General features: G+C 36.2%; 1 protein-coding gene across 6 annotated transcripts; it reads left to right on the top strand.

The window, feature by feature from the left end:
- The first annotated feature begins 3213 nt into the window (after positions 1-3213).
- On the top strand, positions 3214-19841 carry LOC129310268 (uncharacterized). 6 transcript variants are annotated; one of them, XR_008593075.1, is made up of 17 exons: positions 3217-3792; positions 4104-4176; positions 4998-5495; positions 5814-5982; positions 6100-6249; positions 6844-6941; positions 7127-7218; positions 7551-7621; positions 7724-7859; positions 8997-9056; positions 9142-9224; positions 9366-9442; positions 9980-10050; positions 16138-16216; positions 18292-18774; positions 19322-19379; positions 19519-19601. XR_008593075.1 is itself a non-coding variant. In XM_054952076.1 (15 exons), the coding sequence occupies exons 1-15, from the start codon at positions 3575-3577 to the stop codon at positions 19666-19668; spliced, it is 2004 nt and encodes a 667-aa protein (XP_054808051.1). In that variant the 5' UTR covers positions 3219-3574; the 3' UTR covers positions 19669-19841. The 6 variants fall into 6 exon arrangements, 3 of the variants coding, with proteins under 3 accessions (XP_054808053.1, XP_054808052.1, XP_054808051.1); XR_008593076.1 differs by lacking the exon at positions 16138-16216; XM_054952076.1 differs by lacking the exons at positions 16138-16216; positions 18292-18774 and having other exon boundaries at positions 3219-3792; positions 19519-19841.
- Positions 19842-19904: the final 63 nt, after the last annotated feature.

Below are 19904 nucleotides of genomic sequence, written 5' to 3'. Positions count from 1 at the left end.
TAATTAACATGCATAATCATTAGGGAGTAAAGCTATTAAAACACCAAAATATACTTTTGCATATTATAACATTCTCTTTTTCATCAACACAAATCATTTACCACTAGCATGATCATTCTACCATTCAAGCCTTCATATCATCCTAACTGAAACTATAGACTCTTGAACCAAGTGCACCCTTATAATGGTCCGAGCTCACCTTCAATGATAGGATCACCCAACCAAAAGCATCTTATCTTACTTTTAGACTATAGTCTTCCCTTATCGCATACAAATCGGGGTGTCGTTACTCCAATTGTTTTGTTGCTTTACCATCTACTAGTTGTCAACTTTTAAGCTGCTCGTAATTTCTCCTAAGCAGTCCCAAACCACCTTAGATCTATCTGAGCTTTTCACATTTTACCTCTCTAGCCAATGTACCATCTTGAGGGCCTGTTCCTATCTAACCAACTAGTAGGTTCTTTTAGGCGGTCCCATATTGTTCTCATGCTTTCTTGCGCCACATCTCCCCTGGTCCAAATGTTCCAGGGCTGCCTATCTCTTTATCTACTATCATTTCTCCTGGTTTGCCATCTATTGAACTTTATCTCCACCATGTTTACTGTGACAAATGGCAAAAATGGATCCTTATCCATGACTATGGACTCCTCTTTCAAGAACTTGAGGATACCTTTATTAATCTAGTCTTGGATGATGTTCTTAAAACCCCAACAAGACTTAGTGTTGTGACTCTAAGAGTAATGGTATTTGCAGTACTCCTTTCTTCTTTATTCCTCTTTCAAAGGGATCTTGTGGTCATTGGGTAGTAAGATGAAATTTTTCTTAAGCAGGAAATCAAAGATTTCCTTTATTTTAGAAGTGTTGAAGGTGTATTGCATTGTGTTAAGCCTTTTTAGAGTCTCCCCAGCCTTCCTTATCAAGGCTGGGCATGAGTAGTTGCCTGCATTTTTTAGCTCTGCCACTGCTATGTCAAGGTTGCCAAAGTACATGCTTGTTGTAGTTTGTTGATAATAGTCTTCCTCCTTCAGCAATTCCTCGTACCCATAAACCTTGTTGTGAGCTCATAAAAGTCCCAAAATTCCATCCCTTGGAACTTCTTCTGTAGCTCTATATCAAGGCCTACTTAGGTCAGCTTGACAAACTCAACTTCTGGAAGCGACACATGGCACCTGCTCCTCAACCTTTTAAACCTCACCAAATACTGGTCCACTGCCTCCTCAGACTGTTGGGTAAGCTTACAGAGTTTAGCTATATTGACCTCTGGCTTCGTCTTATAAAATTGCATATGGAACTTCTGCTCCATCTCTATCCAGCTAAGAATTGAATTGCTGGGCAATGAGGTGTACCATGTGAATGTCGGGCCCGTGAAAGTATTAGAGAACAATTTCAATTTTAATTTGGTGAAGTTATTGTAGTTGGCAATCTCTCCACATTGGATCGTGAATCTTCCAATGTGCTCCAATATGGACTACGTTCCATCTCTTAAGAATAGGATGTCAGGGATCCTGTAACTCCAAGGGTATGGGTTATCTCTATCGACGTATTCTGGGTATAGCTTTGAGAAAGTGGGATGGCCAATCAGCCTTAGTCCCAAGCCGTATATGTCTTAAATGGCATCCTTCAGGGCCTTCATGTTCACCAATTAGTTCATAGGCTTGTTTTGATGCTTTGAGACTATTCCCATGCCCCAGGCCGCTCATGCTGGGCTCTTGTAAATAATATAAAGGATTATTTAAAGGATTAATGTTAGCAAAAACATGGGGATTAGGATAGTCCCTTACAACTGTGTGGCCCCAAGGGCCTGCACTTGCATTAACTCTTATCTGTTGTCCTCTATGTGACCTCATGTTTGAGCTTGCTTCTAGAGGAGTTTTTCTCAAGGATGCAGCTAAGTTCCTCATTCCATTATGCAAAGCCTGCATCATGAGTTGCTGCCTTTCCTTTTCCCTACGTTTGGACATTTCTAGGGATATAGCAAAGAACTTCTAGTTTTCCTCCTATTGTTTATCCATTCGGTCTTGAATTTCTCATAGCACTTCTGCTACTGGTTTGTTGGCTATGATCAACAAGTTTGCTTGTCCACTTCTTGGCTTTGACCTAGGGCTCGTGTTGCTGCTACTTGTTGATATTAGCACTATGTGCTCATGATGTTCAGTCATCTCAACTTCAGGCATTAATTGTTTTGACCCTACGAGTGTAGAATTCTCTTTTAGTTCGGGAGAACCAGCACCTATTTCATCAGTGCTTTTGTCCTTTTTGGTCCTTGCCATCTTTATTATACAGGTCTCACCAGGCGTGCTAAAAATTGTTTGTCGAGGAACAACAAGTTACCAAGCGCGCCGGAGATGCTAAGTTTCAATTGATAATAAAAGGGTCCCTGGGCTTCCTTACCACACTTTACCTAGATGTAAAAGATATGTAAGACTTGATAAACAAGTATTTTGATTATTATTGAAATGTAAAACAATTACAAGTCTAAATTGAAGATAAAATTAATTGATAAACCTAAGAACTATGGGTGCAAAATGCAAGTCTTTTGAGTGCTGACTATTGTCTACGCTTCGGTACTTTATTTATAGTGATAGAGTGATGGCAGCCTCTCCCTTATAACCTAAAATATTCTTCCAAAGAATCAGGGATTCAACAAAACTCATGGCATAGTCTTTACTCATTGTTTTTCATTTTTGGTAATCAACCTGTTTCGTTGAGATACTTGGGCACAATGATGCTGTTCCCGTGAGATTTGGGATCATTTAAGATCATGTCTTTATTTACCAACAGTCCACCGAGTGGGTTTGCAATTAGTGGGATTTCGACATGTTCATTTGGCCATAGCTTTCCATTGAGCTTGAAGCTGGACTCTATTCAAATTTGATTCGGCCTAACTCTTTAGTCATTTAGCCCATATGACTTTATAACTTACTTAATTTTTTAACAAGCGACATTTCATATTTAGCTTAAATAACAACGAATATGAAATATTGATAGCGAATGATCTTGCTCCACTTTTTTTTGTTTTTTATTTTTTTAACAAGAAGGGCATTTATATCATTTAGTCTTAAACAATTAATGCTAACGTAAGACCTCATTTTTCAAAAGTTCCCTACTCTTTCTTAACAATTAATTTGGTGGTGAGATTTTTTATAACAATTTTCCCAAAACGTTGTTTTAAGAATCGTGAACTTCGAAAGACAACACGTAAACATGTGCTGCCGGCTCGAAGATACGAAGAAGCGAAAACAAGTCCGTTTTAGTTTTGCTCACACACGAACGAGTCTCATTCTGCAAGCTGGGAAACAGTGGCTTCAGCGCGTCAGGCTTGTTATAGGATGGTATCGGAAGCTAACCAACGCCAACGCAACGCCTTTTGCAAGTAACGGACAACGGAAACAACACAATTCGATCTTTAAACCTACGTAACGCCGCAAACATCCAAACTTCAATTTCAATTCCATTCGAATTCAAAGCGGCGATCTCTCTCCTTCCTTACGCTGGGATAACCCCAGAATGATGTTCATTCGTCTCCTTCAATTCCATCTCCATCCCTGGTCTTAGAATTTAGTCAACAGCAGCGATGTTGTTTCTGACGCCGACGCAGAAGTATGCAGCTGGAGCCCTGTTCAGCCTCGCCATACACCATGCTCAGACTCACCAGACCTGCCCATTGGGTTTCTCCGATGACTATCAATCCGAAGAACGAACTAGTAGCGGTAGCTCCGGCAGCGATTCTGTTTCCGAATGTCCGGATCTTTGGGTCCATGAGAACTCGGGTCTGCTCCGTCCTGTTTTCAAGTATGTGCGATTGTTTTCGTTGTTTACTTTTAATTTTAGATTGGATCCTCTTCGTTGAGTTGTTATATTTCGAAGGATCACTGGTATTGTGTTGTCTGGTTCTCTCACGGTTGAATAAGTAAATTTTGAAAGAACAATTTTGTTCTTTTCTTTTTCTTTTCTCATATCATCTCTCATATTCTATACATTTTTTATTTCAAGTATCGGAACAAGTCTTTGACCCTCCAATTTGTACTCTTTTCACCTATCTAAAACATACCCCTGTAGCTTTTTTCATTCATGGACCAGTATGTCATATTTCCTCTGAACAGGATTCTGGACATTGATTCTGCTGCTTGGCGCGCGCTTGAAGAAACTGCTGGGTCTGGCCATCCTGTGGGACCAGTATGCCATTTTACATTTTCTCCGCTCCTAAATAATTGCACATACAATTATACATACTGAAGTATTTAGGTTTACGCTTTATAATAACGTGGCGCTATTGGTTCTATGCTGCTATTAAAATTTTTCACTGGCGAACTTTTCTTCTACTTCCCTGCATACTTTTTTCAGTCATGGACAGGTCAATAGCTGTAACTGTAAGCTTGTAACCTCTATGATTTAATATACTCTCATCTTTGTTTCCATTTGTTCTGGCAAGCCTCAGAATGACCTAACCAAAATGGAGGTGGAAATGTCAGCTCAGGCATATCTGGCTCCTGTGTCTTTCACTTCCATATTTTCTCCTTTTATTTTTGGGCTATCTTATGGTATAAATGGACATGATTAATTCCTTCATGCATCAAGAATTATTTTATCAGAAGAAGAAATAAGAAAAAAGTTCAATTGTCTTTTGACCTTAATTGTATTCCTATGTGAACAAAATTTAAATATAAGTAAACATTATAAGTATACATTAGTTGAAATGTTTTTTGCTTTTTTGTGTGTAAAAGACTAGAAAACATGAAAATCATGACATGTTCGAAGTTTATGGGTTATCATGGACTGATGTTATTGGGTCACTGCTGTTGTTCTCTCCCTCTCTTCTACAACAATTGCCACATTGTATTCAGTTTTCTTCTTTTGTCTAAAAAGTTCGTGCTGCATAGCACAACTGCTGAACTCCATCATCATCATCTGTTCTACATTTTATGTCACATATGCTTAGTTCTATTTAATGGCCTTTTTATGCTTCTGCTTAAAGACAATGTATGTGAATGTCACAGTTCATGAGATTACTTTCTGAAGAAAGTGATGATGATTCTTCTACAAAATTAGATCGAGAACTTGCTTTATCAGAAGCAATTGACAATATGGAAAACAGCATGGGAAAAAGTGCAGCATCTTCTATGTCTAAAGAAAAGCACCGTGAATATGTGAATCAATGTCGAGAAAAATATTTAACTCCTCATGTTCAATCAAATTCCGAAAACCTAGAGATGCATTTGGAGATTCGTCAGGAGACAAATACTCCTCTTCTTGATGGCCCTGACCCACATCAGGGATTTACTAATAATATGATTGATGAAAGACCTATTGAAGAGGTAACAATGCTTGGCTATCAGAGGAAAGTATCAGTTCTGTATGAACTTCTCTCTGCTTGTCTGTCAGATTTGGATGAAAACAACAAGAAATATCACCAGAGAAGAAAAGGCTATGATGCTCGACATCGCGTGGCGCTGCGGCTGCTTGCAACTTGGCTTGATATCAAGTGGACAAAAATGGTTTGTATTCTGAAACTTTCATTTGGCAATTTTATGTTGATTTGAAACAACTCGTTATAAGTTGAGGTAATCATGAGAGACAAGCCTAATTGTTCCCTATTTTGTCTAATATCATAAATAATTATTTCAGGATGTTATTTTCACTGCAGTGTAATCAATTTTATGCATGATTTCCAAACTTTTCTGACCAAGTTAAGCCTAACTGTGTTTGTTTGACTGTCTATGTAGGACTTAAAATTGCCATTTTTTAATGTTCCCAGATTCACAGGTTCTACTTTCATATCTTTTAGTGATGAAGATGAATGTTTTGCTTTGCAGGAGGCCATTGAGACCATGGTTGCTTGTTCTGCAATGGCCTTTGTTAAAGAGCAAGAATTAAAGAAAGAAGAAACAAATTCAAAAGAAAGCAAGTGGGCTAAATGGAAGCGTGGTGGCATCATTGGCGCTGCTGCAATAACTGGAGGAACCTTGTTGGCCATTACTGGTGGTATGTATGTGTCCCTTAATGTCTTTTTCAACCTGTAATTTGAAATACTTAGTTTGCAAATGAATCAGTTTTCTTGTGTATTTGACTGGTTACTAATCTACTTTAAGCATTCAACAGGATTAGCTGCCCCTGCAATTGCTGCAGGGCTCAGTGCACTGGCTCCAACTCTAGGTACCCTGGTCCCTATAATTGGAAGTGGGTTTGCTGCAGCTGCTAGTGCTGCAGGAACTGTAGCTGGTTCTGTTGCTGTTGCTGCTTCATTTGGAGGTATATATTTGGCTACATGTGCCTTGATCTGCAGGAATTTACTAAGGCTTCTTGAATCTTGTCTCGGGGTGGCATATGAGAACTCTTTCTTTGAGTTTATTGTGTTAATGAATGATATGATCTGGACTATGAAATTCTTACATGCTCATGTGTCTTAGAGGTGTATTTTGTTCAATATAGGGTTCAAGTGCACACTCAAGAAGGTGGATTTTGGGCTACTGTGCTGCTTAACTATACTGACTTTCTGTATTAGTAAATAAGTTGCAAAAGTGGTGATTCCTTTGTTGCTGTATATAATTGATCAACATTTTCACAATTACTACTTGAAGATAATTGGCAGAAATCTACATTAGAAACTCTTTCTTTTATCTTAGTTGTGAAAAAGAGATTTTACGAAGTTTATGTCATTTTGCATTAAACTTTAAAATTTACTATAGAAGTGATGCTTACCCATTAATATCTGCCTTATCCTAAAGGCAGCCGACATGACCTTCATTCAATATATTTATGGTGCATTTGACATCTCTAGCTTTCTTCCCTGTAGTCTATCGTTGACAATTCATGTATTTAATTCTATTTAACACTTTCTACCAGCTGCGGGAGCTGGTCTTACAGGGAGCAAAATGGCTAGGAGAGTTGGTAGTGTGGATGAATTTGAATTCAAAGCTATAGGAGAAAACCATAACCAGGGCGTAAGTTTTTATAGCTTTCATGTTCCATCACTTACTAGCATATAATTCTTAATTGAGCATCATGGGTTGGTCTTATGATCTGTTTGCATGTGTGTTAATTTTATTTCACTTTTTTTTTCTCAAGAAATTTTTCTACACTAGGCTTATGATCTTGAAATTAAAATTTTTTTGAACTGCTACTTTAGAGGCTAGCAGTTGAGATCTTGGTCTCAGGATTTGTTTTTGAGGAGGATGATTTTATAAGACCATGGGAAGGGCAACATGACAACTTGGAGAGGTACTCATTGTTACTAACTTCCTTCTCCCTATTCGTCCCCATGTTTGGTCAATAAGTATGAGTAAGAAATTAAACACATGATACAATTGTGAATATTTATCCATGATCCTTCATTATTGTTTTCACTTGCCAAGAAGCAAAGAAATCAATGAAGTTAATTTCAGCATGGAGTGATTGGTGTTCTTGCAGTTATCCCTTGAAATTCTCAGTGCAATGATATTACATTGTATATTCCTTAATCTTGTGTTGATTTGATGATGTAATTTATGCTTTTATGGTGGATGAACCCAGCAAAACAAATGACTTTTCACTTGACCTTGAATAAAAGCTAGGTATGCACTACAATGGGAGTCAAAAAATCTGATAGCTGTGAGCACTGCAATTCAGGATTGGCTTACTTCAAGTAATTGGATTTGATCTGACTTATAATACTATATGGTTAGTAGTACTATAAGTCAACAACTAGAGGTTAATATGATATCGGTATTTTTGCCATCTTCTGTAGGACTTGCAATGGAGCTAATGAAGCAAGGGGCCATGATGACTGTATTAAGCACACTGTTAACTGCTTTGGCTTGGCCAGCTACATTACTTGCAGCAACTGACTTCATAGATAGTAAATGGGCAATCGCAATTGACAGGTTCACACCTTATATTTCTTGATTATGACTAGAGTTGCTTGCTTGTCAAGGCATTGGGAAATTGGCACTTGCTCTTTGTTAATCCTTATCCTGGAAGAACTTTAAGGGTTTGAATTCTTTTAAACTGGAAGTTTAAGGGGTGAAATTCATTTGTTCAACAAATATTTTGATATTTTTTGAATATGTAGAAAATGAATTGTGGAAGTTGACCATTGCATTTGACTAAAGTAAAATAAGGTAAGCCCAATTATTAAATTAAAGGGCATCATCATCATCAAAGTAAAATAAGGTAATTGAAGGTTTTTCTTTCTTAAATGTGTTACACAATGCTATTCCATGCATATGGCTTGGGATTCATTTTTTATTCTCCATATGTGGATTGTGTGTAGATCTAATTCAGAAACAACAGGTCAATGGCTCTTATATTGGGTGGCTACTTTCTTTTGGAATTTTTAATTTGCGTTCTGGGTGAATTGGGTGTATCTTTCCACTTTAGGACATTTTCTCATGATGCATTTTAAGGTTTTAGTTAAAGCAAAGGGGACAGGATTTTGTGACAATATGCTGTTCAATTCATCCTGTCCTCAAAGATTATTAGGTTATAGTAAATACATCCACCTTTGAGTATGCCTTTTGCCCCAAATATGAATAGGATAGGATCACGTTGATGGCTTATTCCTGATGCACTGCTTATGTTTCAATTTTCAAGGGATTTCCAAATTATGCTTTGCAAAGAGATTGAGCAGTTTTTTGTTTCAAGAAAGTGCAATTGAGCAGCTTTATTCCAAAGAGATTGCGCACCTTTTTGTTTTTCTTATTTCCTATTACTTTATCTGTTTTGGAGGGTATATTGCCCTCCTCCATTACCCAAGTGCATTTTCTCTTTCCCTTCTTATGAAATTTGTTTTTCTAAATGAAAAGGGTCATGTTTCAAGTGAGCAAAAACTACGCTTTGGATGAGAATGGCTCGGAAATTTCAAGGCAGTTTGGCTTTCCAAGCATGTACCCGTTTATCTTTTATATGAAAGGCTGTGCAGGATGTGATGGATTCATTGTCTTCAAAGAAAAATTTTGACATGAGAAATTTTCATCCTTAGTTCATAGGCAAATCCTTGCTTATCTAAATTTGCTTCTCAGATCAGACAAAGCAGGAAAGCTACTTGCTGAAGTATTGTTAAAAGGATTGCAGGGGAATAGGTACTTGTTTAATTTCAAGTTTTTCCTCGTTAATTCTGCTTTTTAATAATTTTGGAGCAAGCATTATTGTTAACCTGAGTTTCAGGCCTGTGACACTCATAGGGTACTCACTTGGGGCACGAGTTATTTTCAAGTGTCTTCAGATTTTGGCTGAAACTGAAAACAGTGGTTAGTGGCACTACTTGCTTACTCCATTCTGTTTTCTTATCATTTTAACTCTGAAAATGTCTACCATGGTTTCATGTCCTTGATGACTTGAGCAATTGTTACCTTTAGTTGATTTAAGGTGCTTGTTCTGTCTATTGGCAGCTGAACTGGTAGAAAGAGTTGTTCTTCTTGGAGCACCCATCTCAATCAAGGACGAGAACTGGGAAGCTGCCAGAAAGGTGATTTCATTCTTCTTTTTATAGCACCTTATTGTCTGCTTTACTTTTATACCAATGAGCCAATCCATCTGGATGGTCCTGGGGCTGATGGACTTAAAATGGTGAGTGTTTTAAAAAACGAAAAAGAGTAATAAAGGAGCCTTTAACAATGGATGAGGTGTCTAGAATGTCCAAAGGAAAGGGAAAACCATAACTGATTGGGCACCTTGGGTCACCTGTAATTTGTGATGGATGAGAGAGTGTATAAGCCGTTACAGGGGTATATTTATGGGTGAGTCATGTTAAGAAGAAGAAAGGTATTCAATGAGGGAAGAGACGCTGGCCTCTTATAAGCCAGTCAGTGTTTTTTTTTCTTCCTCTCTCTTTCTGCATCTTTTTTCCTTTTGCTTTCTGATGTGATATCTTAGGCTGTGATTTATTCTTCCATTCTATACTGTTTCGAAGGATGATTGGTGTTTTATTTCTTAAATACGATCAGATTGTTAGAGATTTCATCGCAAGCTTTTAAAGATTTTGAGATTCTGTGATCTTCTACAGATGGTAGCAGGAAGGTTCATAAATGCTTATACTAGAAATGATTGGATGCTTGGAGTTGCTTTCCGTGCCAGGTACTTGAAAATGTTCATTGATAGAACTTCTGCAGAGTTGTGGATATTTCCAGTTGATCCGCACTATTCAACTTATTGATCACTTGTAATTTTAAAAGTTAACCTCAAAATAAAAGAAAGATAATGGAATTTAGACAATTTTTATTTTGGAATGCTTCTTTATAGCCAGTATTGTATTCCAACTTGAGAAAAGCACAAGTGTAAGATTAGGCAATAACACCAAAGGGGGGTGTGAATTGGGTGTTTAGGAATTTTTTTTTCAACTTTTAAAAACTTCAAGCTTAGTTCAAGATGCAACTTGAAGTTTCAATGCAATAAATCAAAGTGAAACTTAAATACTTCAGTTGCTGATTTTAAAACACTTGTGAAATATAAATTTTTTAATGTTAGAATCAAGATAGTATGCAAAGTATGATGAGCTGAGTTTAAAGAGAGTGGAGATAGAAAACAAACAAACAAACAACAACAAACCTTTATCCCACTAGGTGGGGTCGGCTACATGGATTGCAAGACGCCATTGTGCTCTATCATTTATCAAGCTTTTAAGAATATTATTAATTAAGAGATCGCGTTCAACAACTTCCAAGAGTGTTCTCTTAGGCCTTCCTCTACCTCTCTTAATCGGATTCAGTTATATGTTCCACTCTTCTCACTAGTGTCTCCCTTGGTTTTCTTTGTACATGTCCAAACCATCTCAACCGATTTTCTACCATTTTTTCCTCAATAGGTTCCACCCTCACTTTTTCACGTATGTGCTCATTTCGAATTTTATCTTTACGTGTATGTCCGCACATCCATCGTAACATTCTCATCTCTGCTACTCCAACTTTATGTTCTTGCTGTCCCGTTAGAGCCCAGCATTCACTACTATATAACATTGCCGGTCTGATAGCAGTGCGATAAAACTTTCCTTTAAGTTTATTAGGCACCTTACGGTCACAAATAACTTCTTTAGCTTTTCTCCAATTAAACCACCTAGCTTGAATTCTATGTGAAATATTTCACTGATTTCGCCATCATTTTGAATAATGGCTCCCAAATATCTAAACTTTTCCACTTAAGGTATAATTGATCTCCCAATTTCACTTCCAAATTATTTTCGAATAGTCCTTTACCAAATTTACAATATAAATATTCCGTCTTACTTCTACTCAGACGAAAACCTTTCGACTCCAATGTCCTCCTCCATAACTCAAGTTTGCAATTAACCTCTTCTCTTGTCTCTGTTATAAGAACTATATCATCCGCGAAGAGCATACATTTCGGGATTTCCTCTTGAATATGTTCCGTCAAAACATTTAAAATCAAGTTGAACAAATAAGGACTCAGAGATGATCCCTGATGTAGTCCAATCTTTATAGGAAAATTCTTTGTTTGACCACTAGGCGTTCTTATACTAGTTTTTACCCCCTCATACATATCTTGTATGGTTTTAATATAAGCAATCCGTACTCCCTTTTTTTCCAACGCTTTCCAAAGCACTTCTCTTGGTATACGGTCATAAGCTTTTTCCAAATCAATAAAAACCATGTGTAGATCTTTATCTTTACAACGATACTTTTCCATTAATCCCCTTAGTAGATAAATCGCCTTTGTAGTTGATCTACCTGGCATAAAACCAAATTGATTCTCAGAAATACTTGTCTCCAATCTCAACCTGTGCTCAATTACTTTCTCCCACAATTTCATTGTGTGGCTCATGAGTTTAATCCGTCTATAGTTAGTACAATTCTGAATATCTCCTTTATTTTTATAAATAGGAATTAATGTACTTCTCCTCCACTCATCAGGCATTTTTTTGGACTGTAAAATCACATTAAATAACTTAGTTAACTATCTCACCCCTTCTTTACCTAAACATTTTCACGCTTCGATAGATATACAATCAGGTCCGTTGGTTCTACCATTTGCCATTTTCTTAAGAGCTTCCTTTACCTCCTTATCACGTATTATTCGATAGAATGACAAATTTTGTTCTCCTTTACCAGTTATTAAATCCTCCAAATTACTAGATGAATCCTCTCCATCATTGAAAAGTTTAGAAAAATAAGTCTCCCATCTATTTTTAATTTCATCATCTGTAACTAAAATTCTTCCCTCTTCATCTTTAATACACCTTACCTGTTCTAGATCTCTTGATTTTCTTTCCCTACTCTTGGCAATCTTATAAATATTTTGCTCTCCTTCCTTCGTGTTAAGGTTCTTATAAAATTCTTCAAAAGCTTTAAAACGAGCTTCACCCACAGCTCTCTTAGTTTCCTTCTTAGCCATACGGTACCTCTCCCAATTTTCCTCATTGTTACACAAATATATGGCTTTAAAATAGTTCTTCTTATATTTGATTTTATCCTGTACACTATTATTCCACCACCAAGACTCCTTATCTCTCGGACCAGAACCTTTCGATTCTCCCAAAACTACTTTTGCAACCTCCCGTATCTTTTTCGCCATATCCTCCCATATGATGTTAGCACTTCCCTGAGAATCCCAAATTCCTTTATCCAAAAGATTTCGCTTGAAAATATCTTGCTTCTCACCTTTCAATTGCCACCACCTAATCCTTGGTGTTATTACTTGTCGACGTTTTTGGATTTTACTCATAATACACACATCAAGGACTAGGATCCTATGTTGTGTCGTTACAGCATCTCCGGGGATCACCTTACAATTTTTACAAAGTTTTCTATCTGTGTTCCTAACTAAAAGAAAATCAATCTGTGACCTTGAGGCTCCACTTTTGTAAGTGATGAGATGCTCATCTCTCTTCTTGAAACAAGTGTTGGCAATCTTAAAATCATACGCCAATGAGAAATCAAGAAGAGTTTGTCCTTCATTGTTTAGCTCTCCAAAACCAAAACCACCATGCACCCTTGCATACTGACCAGCTTCTCTCCCGACATGCCCATTAAAGTCTCCTCCAATAAAAATCTTTTCACTCTGTGGTATGTGTCGAATCAACCCCTCCAGATCCTCCCAAAATAATTCCTTAAGACTGGCTTCTGTCCCGACTTGCGGCGCATAAGCGCTAACAATATTAACAGTCTTACGTCCAATTATCATTTTTAAAGAAATAATTCTATCCCCAATTCTGCTAACTTCTACAACGTTCTTCTTCCACTCCTTATCTATAATGATGCCTACTCCATTGCGTGTACTTACTTTTCCTGTATACCAAAATTTGAAACCTTGAATATCCTTAGCTTCTTCTCCACGCCATTTTGTTTCTTGCAAGCAAAGGATATTGATTTTCCTTTGAATCATAACCCCTACAACCTCTACAGATTTACAATTTAATGTCCCAACATTCTAAGTACCAAATCTAATTTTGCTCTTATGGACTAACTTCTTTAGCCGCGTGCGTCCAGAATGACGCGGTAGCCTTTGCTCATTTAACACTACATCCGGGCGCCGATGCAGTGACTCTAACTCACTTATCACTGTACTCGAGCCATGCAGCGCGTTACTTACGGGCAATGACCTAGCATTAACATTATAACTTCTATTGTCCATGTTCATGATAGATTCAAAAAATTTTTACATTGACTGTTGATGGTCTAACACAACCCTCCTCCTTTACCCGGGCTTGGGACCGGCTATAAATATAGGCGGAGTTAGAGTGGAGATAGAAATACTATACAATTGATTTATCCTGATTTAGCTAGCTGCTTGGCTTACATCTAGTCCCCAAACTCATACTTGAGATTTTCCATTATGACACAAGTTTCAATGAGTGCTTGCTACCTTAATACATCCCACAAGCTTTCACTAGCATTTGTGAGCCGTTTACAAGATCACTTGCTACATTAGTAAGTCTCCTTAATTCCATACTTTAAGATAGTGAGCATTTTCTTAATACACTAAGGAAATCCTTCCTTGAGTATCTCTATTAACAAAGATTGTGTTTTCCTACCAAGTTCTTTCTTAAAGAGATAACTAGGAAAATATTAGACATACTCAAAAACTCTTTCAAAAAATGGATATAACAATATAAGCCTAAGAATTAGTTTGACAACTTTTTATATGAACATAGTGAAAAATTAAAGTTTGATATAAATTGTATGTGTTCAATTTGTATGAGCATTATCCACCAACTCAAATGAGGTCCTACTTATAGATTTTCATGGTTTAGGACCGTTGGAACCCATAAGGTATAAAATATAGTTGTTATGCACTTGCGAAAGTGATCTAAGACGGATAAAACACTTTTCTTGCTAATTGCATTAAATGCTGTTTTAATTGTCATTCACACGTGGACAAGAATGATCCAAGCGTGGATGAGTTATCTGCACTTAGCTCACTTATCACTTCACATCTATCCAAGTGTGGACCAATCAGAGTTCAAGCGTGTATGATGAGGTTTAAGTACCAACCTTTTCTATAAGCCTAAACACATGTGGGTAATTTTTGTGCCAAGTGTGAATGAGTGTACAAAGGCACCTTGCCTATTTGTGATGTGAAACGTTTGGGTAACTTTTGATAGCATGTTTAGTGTTAAGACTCTCTCCAAGTCAGACTTGAAAGTTAACGAGTGTTTCATCTATTTAAGTTTGGACTTAAATGAATTCAAGTGTGGATTGCTTCTTAGGAACACTTTAAGTTGACACTTAGGATCAGTCAAGCGTAGGTAAAAATAACATCCAAGTGTGAATCAGACTACAGAAACTCAACTAAGATATTTCTCCACATTGACTTGCCAATCAAGCATGGATACAAAAATGTCCTAGCGTGAACCAACATACAGTCCTATATCTAATTCAAACAAGGTTTAGTTATGGTTTAAGTTTGAATGAGATCCTTTAAGTCCTATGTGCATAAAAGATGATCAAACATACATGGCACGCTTATAGTCCAAGCATGAATGAAGTAATATGAATCATAAGTACATGCAACCATTTGTCAAACATGCTTGGACATTTCTTGTCCTTGCATGGATAAGACCATTTAACCTTAAGGACTTATGAGCCTATGACTTTTTATATGATGCAAACCTTATCATTTTCAAACATGTATTTAGCTTTTAAATTGGTTTTCACAAATTTATCGTAGAGAGGAATAAAACAAATATAATCTATTAAATGCTTTTCTTTCTTCTCTTGATTCATCATTTTCTTAAGTGTCTCATGCTCATGTTGATTCTAGTATTTGTTTCTTCACCCTTGCTTCCATTTTTTGATATTTTGTTACTTGATTCATGATATTCAATTTGCACAAGTAACAAATACCTAGAGCTAGGAATACGAGTGGGTTCGGCCCTTAAGGGCTTGAGCTTTAAAGCTCGATTCCTCATTTTGAACCTCATTTCTCAAGCTCAACCTTTATGTGAAGGGTTCAGTGTTAGGCATGCAAGCCCTTTTTCAAAAAAATAAAAAAATTAAAATAAAATTAAACATTATAAATTAATTAAAATAGTTTGAAATTAAAAAAAATTAAAATCCTCATAATTTTTTTGAAATTAAACAACACAGATTTAGAAGTCTAGTAATAAAATTTAAATTTTGGTTAAAAAACAATTCATTTTTTTTATAAATACACAAACATAATAATTATAGAAAAATAAAAAATATCATAAATTTTATACTATACACTGATATTTATTAAATTATATTAAATTAATTTTAGAATAAATTAAAATCAATAATAATATAATGTGTGTAGGATCAGATGAGCAGGTCATTGGCTTCAAATATGTGTTCCACCAAAGAAAAAATAATAATAATAATAATAAAACAGGGCTTGAAGGGCCGTTGGGGCCTGAGCTTTTTTTTTACAGGGCTCATTAGGGCCAAGCCCTCAAACTCGGTTACTTAAAAAAAAAAATCATTTTCAAAGTTTGAACTCTTATTTAAACAGGGCTTCCAAGCCCAGTCTTTCAGGTCCGGCCCTTATTCCTGGCTCTACAAATATCTTTCTCTTGATTTTGTTATCATTAAAACACTTAGTCTAATAATGAGAACAATATGTGCGCGTGTGCACATTATCATTAAAACACTTGGTCTAATAATGAGAACAATATGTGTGCGGGGGTGTGTGAGTGTGTGAGAGTGAGAACAGTTGCCATGCCTAATTTTGCTTGTGGTTTCTCCACAGATTTTGACCAAGGTATTCCAACTTAAGCGTGAGAACAATGGGTGTGTTACACCCCAAAAATCAGGTGTGACCGACATGGGTATGGGCACAAACCTCACATCCCTTAAGCCGTGATCGTAGGAACTTTGAAATTAATACGCTAAACATACTAATAGAGGAATTAAAAATTGTTACAATATTAAATTAGATATTCAATTTTAAAAGAAACGTGAGGATCCTATCTGTAGTCTACGTGGAGCATCTAAAGCCAGACGCCAACGTAGGTATAAAGTTCAAATTTTCATCAAATTAGGATTTGACTAAAATAATTCTTCTGCTTCAATTCAGCAATAAAACTACTCAGTGGATGTCTTGAGTCACGAGTTCAACTATACCATCTGAGACTAAAATATATTTTCCAGTGAATAACGTCCCAACAATAAATAATAGAACATAAATAAAGTGTGAAGTTTGAAATAGTTATGTAAGTTAAATAGATAAAATTTTCGTAAAAATTTTATAAACTTCATAATAAAATGGCTCTATAAATTTCGAATAAAATCTTAAATCATTGAATTATCATAAAAAATGATAATATCACTTGATTTCAAGAAAGCACATAAATGAAATCAATATTTTAAATAAATTATTAAATAAAAACTAATAGAATATGAAATCATCAAACGATTGGATTCATAATTATAGGGACTTATCAGAATAATTAACAAATATGGATACACAATCTATGAGGGTAACTAACCAAACGCGATTTATGCCATAAAAACAAAAGTGGACACTCAGTTCATGAGGGTAAGTAACCAAACGCAACTGAAGCTACGAAACAAACTTAGACACACAGTCCACGAGGGTAATGCTAATCAAACGCGGCTTGAAGCCACGAAAAAAACGTGAGTATGATGCTCATGAATAACCATCTCTCTGTTCCATGTGCGTTGGCCATCGCATGGGGCTAGCACTTTCTATAATCACCTTGCTAGCTAGGTGTACCATGGCGCGCCAAGGGCTAACGGAACTGCCGTTAGCAACCAGTGTTCCATATAAAGTCCCTTTCAAATTCAATTTCAAACATGCGAGAAATTGATCATTATTCAATCAAATTTTTCTTTTCAATGTCGAACTCGCATGAATCATTTTTTCGTAATAATTCAATAATTTTCAAAATAAAATCCCACAATTAGAATTCAAACTTGTATTTACTGATTAACCAAAATGATCAATTCTGGTAAACTAATTTCACGAAATAAAGTAATTTAATCAACAAAATATCTCATAATCACATTGTTGTAAAAAGAATTTGCATAAAAATGTAATATTTGAATAAAAGATTTTAATGAAATATCAGTTGGGACGCTATTCACTTACCTGAAAATTTCTCAATAATCTTATAATTAGACTCCCTCAATTTCTCGCTTTCTCCAGTGATACTCCAAATTAATCTAGCATTTAAACCAACAACATTCAACCCCAACCATTAACACTCTTCTTATTCCATGTTTAATAAGAACCTCAATCATCACATAACCTAACAATTTTCCTTTTTGGTGCTATACAAATCCAACAAGTAAGTCAACTTTACAACTTGTATGTAAAGACATATATTTCATCAACAAACTATTCAATTTCAAGGATTCAAATAATTACATTATTATTATTATTATTATTATTATCACCTTTGCAATATTCTCTAGCAAACATTTCAACAAATATCTTATAAGTACCAATATTTAAGTTTTATATTTAAGCTATTCTTTTCCAACTTCATCCTAACAAATTTTTCAACATCACCCAATCTAAACAATTAGTTCAACTGAAAAATTATGACCCATGAGTATATCATTCTCAATCTTTAAGATAAATTGGCAGCTCAATATTTGAATTGTCTCTTCCCTATAACAGCATGGCAGCAACAGAAAACACACTAAAATTCAGTAGTTTCACGGACACACAGAGCAAACCACACTCTAACGCACAGCAACAACAGTCCACATTCACAAGTGCAGAAAATTATTTCCAATTCAATTTAAATTTCTTCCTTTTTTCATCGCACGGACAGCAGTATCACAAGAGGAAAAAAAACTTCAACTAATAATTCACACACTCACGCACACAAGATTATCAGGAAGAAGATCTCAATGCTTCTTACCTTAATCATAGATAGCACAACAAGAAGGGAGAAGATTTGCAGGAGCTGTACAGGGGAGAGGGAGTCCGATAGAACTCGATGGAGGAGGAGGAAAAAGACGCTGTTGCATGAAGGAGGAGGACGAAGGACAAGCTTCACTCACCAGCACCTAAATGATGTCAATGAGGAAGGGAGAAGAAGTAATCGATGGTGAAACAAAGAATAGGGGAACGACGAACTTGTGACTCCGACCTCTTCAACGGTGAGCAACAAAATTGCAGATTGAAAAAAAAAAAACTTGAGCTTATTATTCACGCACACATGAGCCTCCAACAGCTGAGGAGGAAGAAAAATTGAAGCTAAACACGCGCACATAGAACTGTCGAACCTGAACGAAGAAGCAGCAAAAAAACAGGGATGAATGAAGGATTTTGATTGCTCCACACGCTCAACAGAAGAAATGAACCAGTGAAGCAAGATGCACGTCACCGGTGAGAAGAAGAATAAGTTCAAAGGTGAGGAGGAAGGTTTCAAAAATGATGAAAGAAACGAAATCTAAGTCGGTGAAGAGAAGATTCTAGGATGCTCTATTCTTGCTTCCACGCACGTGAGATATAAAACTGAAGAAAAGAACTTTTGGAAAAATCACAAGAAAGAACATGAGAAAATCACAAGAAAAAGCACAATAAAATTACAAGAAAGGACACTACATTCTCTTATAATTTTAAAATCAAGCTTTTGTTCAAATAACTTTGGCCCCTAAGTCCTTGAGGAAATTTCTAGCATAAATTCTTATAAACTATTCCTTTCTACTTGCTATTAAACTTATTTAAAGAAAATATTTATTAGGAGAAAAAATTTTGTTTAATTTAAAATTGAGGGTCATTACAGGGTGTGCGTGTTTGTGAACTGATTTTTCTTTTTTAATCTGTATTGTTTCTACTAAGTTTTCTTTTTGGGATGGGAATGGGATGTGGTTGTAGTTTTAGATGACTCCAGAAAATTTACAGCGATTGATTTGTTAGGCAGAAAGTAGACTTTAACCCTTTCATTTTTGAGCAGTCTACTTACTAAAGGATTAGCTGGAATCCAGCCCATCAATATTCCAGGGATCCAAAACGTAAGATGTTCATCCACCTTCTATTAACTAGTACACTATTATTAGAACTTGAAAGTTACTATATCCTGAGATCTTGACGCATTGTTATCACTCATCGGACTTGGATCTCTGATAAAATGGATGATAATTGGGTTTGCAGGTTGACGTGACAGATCACATTGAAGGCCACTCTTCTTATTTGTGGGCTGCGCAGAATATCTTAGACCAGCTTGACTTGGATTCGCCTTATCCTCTTTATAACAACGTTCTTTCCCATCCAGTATTTTCTCCCAGCTGTGAAAGAAATTAGTGTGATTGCTCGAACACTTTTTCTTGTAAAGAGGTTACATCTTGTCGTAACAGAGAAAGAAAAAGGCGTATGGCATCTTGTGTAATCTTGTTAACTCGACTTACTCTGCAAGCAGTTTTGTTTTCTTTAATTATTAATTTGAATTACAAGGGCAAGCTAACAGCTTGAGATCATGAGTAGAGTCGAAATCACGTGCCATGACCGACTTTAAGAAAGCTTCCATGCCACTATATTAC

This window comes from Prosopis cineraria, unplaced genomic scaffold, assembly GCF_029017545.1.
Source record: "Prosopis cineraria cultivar Desert tree isolate PC_DT_omini unplaced genomic scaffold, ASM2901754v1 PC5, whole genome shotgun sequence".
Lineage (NCBI taxonomy): Eukaryota > Viridiplantae > Streptophyta > Magnoliopsida > Fabales > Fabaceae > Prosopis > Prosopis cineraria.
The sequence above is the reverse complement of the archived record's forward strand: the minus strand, read 5'-3'. Positions and strand labels throughout refer to the sequence as shown.